The following is a 6,241-nucleotide window of genomic DNA, read 5'->3' on the forward strand; positions in this document are numbered from 1 at the left end:
GGTTGCATGTGAAGTTCTTCCTCAACATGAGTACAGAGAGGTTGCTGACGCAGAGCAGAGAACGCAGTGTGAGGAAATCATGAAGGCGCTCAGGGGTTAACAAGCCCTGGAACCTAGGTGGGTGACTGAGGCCCATCACAGAGGCAAGGCATCCCTCACTTGCAAGGTTAATGGGACCCCTCGATGAGCTGTACATGTGCCAGTCTTAGGTTTCCACCAAACGCAGTGTTAAACTCACACCAACCGACTAACTGGAAAATACGGGAAAGCTCATTTTGCAACAAGCCACTTGCTCCCGCCCACCCCTTTCCCCAGAGGATGCATACCTGCAGGTCTAGGATTCTCCACGGGAGCCGTTTCTGATGGCTCCTCGAAGTGGATGGCACAGAGGAAAAGCAGCAGCTGCCAAGAAACCAGTGAGTTCATCCTGGCGAGAAGAAGAGGTCCCTGGAGTGCCATGAGGCTGAGACAGAGAGAGGGAACAAAGACTAGGTCAGGCACAGGACCTGTGTTCCACTCACCCCATCCTTATGCCTGAGTCTGACCTTGTTCTCTCCTGCTGTAAGATAAATTTGATTCTTTTTCTTTGCTAAGGATAAAGGAAGAAAGAGGCAATAATCTTGCTCTCTCTCATAGCCCTTCACAGCCTTGAAGATGGTCATTAAATTGTCTTATTGCCTATAATTCAGGGAAGAGAAAAACCTTTCCTTGATTTATCAGGTCAGTTATCTCCATAGCCTATTCATTGTGGACTCTGAGAGGCTATGAATTGAATTGGCCTCATCATTTTGGCTGCTGAGATGGGAGCCATGTGCCCTGATCCTCACACCATTTCCCATCACCCTGCCTTGCTCTGCCTCATCACCCGCACACAAACCTCACCCCATCTCCTCCAGCTCCCAACTCTCATTCTTTTTGAAAAAGTCATCAGACACGTTGAGATTGTTCAACAAACATGATTAAAGATAAAAGGCATGGGGGCACTTAATGTATGTGGTAGAATGGAATGATTTGGAAAGGGGCCATGAGTGGCTGACCTGCTGTAGACAATTCCTGTGGTTCCCTCCACTCTGGGGGGTTTGTATACAGTGAGTAACAGAGAAATTCTGGGTATAGCAGGAAAGCTTTTGAAGTAAGGTGGCCCCTAGTTCTTGGTAGGTGCCCTTGGTTGGCTTGTCCATCCAAGGTCCATCCAAAAGTGTCTGTGCTCTCTAATTCCAGCCACAGCGTTCACTGATTGCATGTATTCCTTCTGCAGCAAGAGAGAGCCCTCCGGATCCCCAGAGTGCTGGCTTCACAAATAAAGTGCGACTCAGTGTGTTCACCCAGGTATCCCAGGATAATCGGGTCAGGCTGGTAAACAGGAAAGGTCAGTGTCCCCCTTCCCTGCCTTTGCCTGCCCCGATGCATCTGTCTGTCTTCGAACAGATTCCCTGCTACACTCCGGAGCATCCCCAGGTCAGGGCAGACCCCCTCCCCAAGGGTGGATGCCCAATGTGCCTACCTTGCCTCAGTCCTGGCCTGGGCAGGAGCTTGGCGGAGCTGCTGAGGTGACGAGACCACCTGGCCGGGTGAACGCTCAGAGAGTGGGCAGCTGGGCTCCTGGGCTCACTCTCGCCAGCTCCCTGATCACATCCCTTTTATGATGCCCTGTGACGTCTCCAAGCATAGGCCCACTCTGCTGCCCTCCCTCCTCCTCAGACCCTCCAGGAGAGCACAGCCCCCGGGCCGCCCGCGCCCCTGGGCTCTGTGACGAGGCAGCCTCTCCTTCCGCCCCACCCAAGCCCTCTGACACGGGCTTTCTCCTCCTCACCCGCTCTTTCTCCTCCTCACCCGCTCTTTCCATCCTCCACACCCTCTTCCCACCCAGAGGACCCATTCTGCCCCCAAACAATGTGGAAATGTGCTATCTGAGTAGAGTGGGGAGAGGCGTCAGAGTGAAATGTCTCATTCCCTCTCCGACAAGAGCCACAGACACACCTAGTCTGAAGTAGACAAAGTGGCGAAGGACAGGCAGAAGGGAGGAAAAGGGCACAGGCTGACCTGGGCTCCTCATCCCGCGCTCCCAGCTCTGTGGGAAAGCCAGGTCAGCGTGGGTCTCCAGGCGGCTCCTGGACTGTGCCCTGTGACTGGCGCAGGTGGGTGGTGGTGGGATTCTCTCCTTTTTTCTTCCTTCCTGCTTCTCTTCTTTCCTCCGTTACTGAGCACTTGCTCAGCACAGGGTTTTGAGGTGAATACGCTGTGGTGTGGTCAGAGGCATTAGGGAAGCAGCCAGCTATGAGCAAGGAGGATGAAATAGGAGCTCTGGAAGGTGGGAAGTGCCAGGGGTGCAGAGAGGGGACTTCCAGGTGGCAGCACATCCGGACAGCCAGCTTGGGGGCCTGCCCCCTTGTCTCACGGCACCCACCACCATACCATTTTGTGACTGCTTGGGTACAGCACTTTGAGGACAGTGACAGGCCCCCTTCCCCCTGTACCCTCGGCACCCACTCCATCGCTGGGCACATACAGAGAGGGCCCTCAATGGATATTTGCTAACTGCATGCTTTGCAAGTGACTTTTGTCTCTTTCTTGAGCCTGCAAGGACTCTCTTTACCCTTGGACAAGGGGCTCTCCAGAGCAGGGACTGTTTCTTCTCTTATGCTGGGAGTCTCTGAAGGCAGGGGCTATGTCTCTACCCTCAGACAGGAAGTTCTCCCAACACAAGCTCGACACATACACATATGCACCCCCACACATGCATCCCCACACCATACACATGCACACACACACACCATACACATGCACACACACACCATACACATGCACACACACACCACACACATGCACACACACCATACACATGCACACACACACCATACACATGCACACACACACCACACACATGCACACACACCATACACATATACACACACACACATTCCCTCAACTCTTCGTTCACTGCTCAGCCCATGGGAGCACTTAATATATGTGATAGAACTCGACCTGGTGGTCCCCTAATGCTTGAAAAGCACGCCAGCAGTCTGCAGGTTGGTACTCCTCACTTGTCTGGTGCTTGCTGTTAGCAGGGGCTTGCAGACATGTGATTATCGCACCCATTAGGGCTGGTAAATGCCAGGACAGAAATCATGGCCTATGAGGACAGCACTGACCCTCATAGACCAAAACTTCACTATGGGGGATGATGTGTATGTACCTTGGCCTGCCCTGAAGCAGGAGGTGGACTTAATTGGCTGAAGATGCCAACTTCTATTTTTTTAGATGGAGTCTGCCTCTGTTGCCCAGGCTGGAGCGCAGGGGTGCAATCTCTGCTTACTGCAACCTCCGCCTCCCGGATTCAGTGATCCTCTTGCCTCAGCCTCCTGAGTAACTGGGCCTACAGGCATCTGCTACCACACCTGGCTAATTTTTGTATTGTTACTAGAGACAGGGTTTCTCCATATTGGCCAGGCTGGTCTTGAACTCCTGATCTCAGGTGATCTGCCCGCCTTGGCCTCCCAAAGTGCTGGGATTATAGGTGTGAGCCACCATGCCCGCCCTAAGACGCCAGCTTTGAGCCTCAGACACACACACAGCTTGGGAATTTAATCTTCACTTTTCCTCCCATAAATATAGAGTGGGGGTGTAATGCCAGCCCCAGCCCAATCTCCTTGGGGCTCTGCATCTCTGCTTCCAACAGTCTTGGCAGCCTCTTGACTCGACTTGGGGATATGAGATCAGCCGCTCAGCTCCATTCTTCCTTCTGGACTTGGGGCGGTCCGTATATGATGGGGTGTGAGTCAGTGCTGGGGACTGAGGGAGTGGTTCCCATTCTCCCTCCAGCCCTCTCAACCAATGATCCAAGTTCAAGGAGCTCATCTCTGTTGTTCAGACCATCGAGCTCGTGCCTTGAAGTCTCCGGAACAGCTGTGGGAGCCAAGAATCATTACTCCAGACAAAGGGTAGAGGGCAGATGCGATATCTAGGTTATTACAGAGCTGGCCTTGAGAGCCGGGAGCGGTGCCAGGCGCAGATATGAGAGGGGCTGTAGGGGGCTGGGTCCAGCTGGCGGCTGTGGAGGGGTGCTGGCTGTAGGGTCTCCCTGGGCTCCTCAGAGAGCTCATATTCTGCCACATGCTTCAGAGAAAGGGACGGGGAGCGGCAGGGGCTGGATACCACTGGCCATGCCTGTCCCCAGGAGAGGATAAAACCTGCCACACTCAGGAAAGATTTTCCTGCCGTCATCGGCTGTCACACATCCTGGGGCCAGCACTTAGCCAGATCCCCAGAAATCTCAGGCACTTACTGGTTGGGTCACCTAGAGTCTCTGCATCTTCATTTCTTTAGCTGTAAACAGGAAGCTATTCATTGCTACCTTCCTCTACAGCCAGACTCGGCTACGACTGCATCTGGATCCCCTCCCCTCATGGGCTCTTGTCAAATGGAGAAGGTGCAGGGGGAAGAGGAGTCGAAAGCACTGCACCTGGGCTAGGGGGTCTCAGGGGAGAAAGGGGAGGGGCCCCTGTCCCTGGGGCAGCAGTTTTATCAGCTCCATGGGTTCCTCCTCACCCCACAGGGCACCCCCACGGGGCTGCTGGCATCATCTGCTTACCTCACTCAGGAAAGGGATGTTGTAGACATTTCCCAGGAAGCTAAAGGCCACAGGGAAAAAGCCCCTAGGAGCAGAAGGGAGAAGGGAGGAGTCAGTGATGGTCCAAGAAGAGAGATAGAGGGCAGGAGGCTGAGGTCCACCGAAAGGCTCAAGCTCTGGCTTCCGTGCACCGGGGGCAGGCTTGGTTCCGCACTCCTGTGTTCCAAGAGGCAGCCGAGTGACATGGTTAGGAATAAAGGCCCTGGCCAGGCATGGTGGCTCACGCCTGTAATCCCAGCACTTTGGGAGGCCAAGGCGGGCGGATCACCTGAGGTCGAGAGTTGGAGACCAGCCTGACCAACATGGAGAAACCTCGTCTCTTCCAAAAATACAAAATTAGCCGGACATGGTGGTGCATGCCTGTAATCCCAGCTACTCGGGAGGCTGAGGCAGGACAATCACTTGAGCCCAGGAGGCGGACACTGCGGTGAGCTGAGATGGCACCACTGCATTCCAGCCTGGGCAACAAGCGCTAAACTCCATCTCAAAAAAAAAAAAAAAAAAAAAGGAATGAAGGCCCTAGCGTCACAGTCCTTGGGTTCACATCTTGGCTCTGCCACTTACTGGCACCATACACACTTGGTCAAATTCCTTAACTTCCCTGAATCCGTTTCCAGCCATAAAATGTGGCCAACAATAATGGTTAATGGTATCTACATCATAAGGCTGTGTACAAAGAAATGCTTATTTTTATTATTGTTACTGTCATGACTATTACTCTTCCGGCCTAAAGCTTTCTCTTCCTGAGATCCGACTGCCCGGGTGTCTTGGGCCCTGGGCGTGGGTGGCTGTTGGAAGCCGTGCTCACCATTATACTCCCTGGTGCCCTGGCTCCCCCAGGCACACAGCCATCCCTGCCTTTGGCAACTCTGCTCTCATCAGAGATACTCTGCCAAGGCCTGACTGCGGACACATGCATGATCCTCACAGGCTTGGGGGCGCCAAGGCTGGTATGGGAAGGGACCCCGGCGTGTGGCAGATTGGAGGGGTGATTTGAAATGTGGATTCTGGCTGAGCCACTTCCTTACCTTGGGCCTCAGTTCCCAAGGTTTCACTGCACTCTGAGGTCCCTGACAGCTGTCATGCGTTTGCCCCTTCTGTGTTATTGCACAGTGCCTTTGCCAAGGCTGACTTTCTGTTTGAACTAAGGAATCTGCTGCCCCACCCCACTTTCTAAGCCCTCCATAAATGCTAACTGTTGTCAGAACTTATTTATGTGTCTTCCCTGCTAACCTGCAAGCTCCTTAGGGACTCTCTCCTTGTTCAGTGCCATATCCTCACACCTGACCCTGCATTTGGCATGCCGTAGGTGTTTATTATATATTTGACAATTCGAATAAATGACTGTTTGAAAATAACATATATATTTATATGTATGTTATATTTGTTATACATATATTACAAATAATATATATATTATATTATATATATATAATAAATAAATATATATATATTTTTAGACAGAGTCTCGCTCTGTCACCCAGGCTGGAGTGCAGTGGCACAACCTTGGCCCACGGCAACCTCCACTCCCCACGTTTAAATGATTCTTGTGGCTCAGCCTCCCAAGTGGCTGGGATTACAGGTGCTTGCCACCATGCCTGGCTAAGTTTT

At 52.6% G+C, this 6,241-nt stretch overlaps 1 protein-coding gene and 1 long non-coding RNA gene across 2 annotated transcripts in view; both read right to left on the minus strand.

The window, feature by feature from the left end:
* KISS1 (KiSS-1 metastasis suppressor) overlaps positions 1-1,719 on the minus strand; it is a 6,742-nt gene extending 5,023 nt beyond the window's left edge. Inside the window, 2 exon segments of the mRNA XM_017525380.2 lie at positions 327-463; positions 1,505-1,719. Of these exon segments, the coding sequence (XP_017380869.2) occupies positions 327-459 (133 nt within the window). The 5' untranslated portion in view covers positions 460-463; positions 1,505-1,719.
* A 1,842-nt stretch (positions 1,720-3,561) lies between these two features.
* The window catches only part of LOC119470696, a 17,185-nt gene continuing 14,505 nt past the window's right edge, over positions 3,562-6,241 (minus strand). The window contains exons 2-3 of the long non-coding RNA XR_005199638.1: positions 4,592-4,655; positions 3,562-3,906 (exon numbers count right to left, since the gene is read on the minus strand). This is a non-coding gene — a long non-coding RNA (uncharacterized LOC119470696). The remainder of the gene's footprint in view (positions 3,907-4,591; positions 4,656-6,241) is intronic.

This window comes from Cebus imitator, unplaced genomic scaffold (genome assembly GCF_001604975.1).
Source record: "Cebus imitator isolate Cc_AM_T3 unplaced genomic scaffold, Cebus_imitator-1.0 Scaffold38, whole genome shotgun sequence".
NCBI classification, from domain to species: domain Eukaryota; kingdom Metazoa; phylum Chordata; class Mammalia; order Primates; family Cebidae; genus Cebus; species Cebus imitator.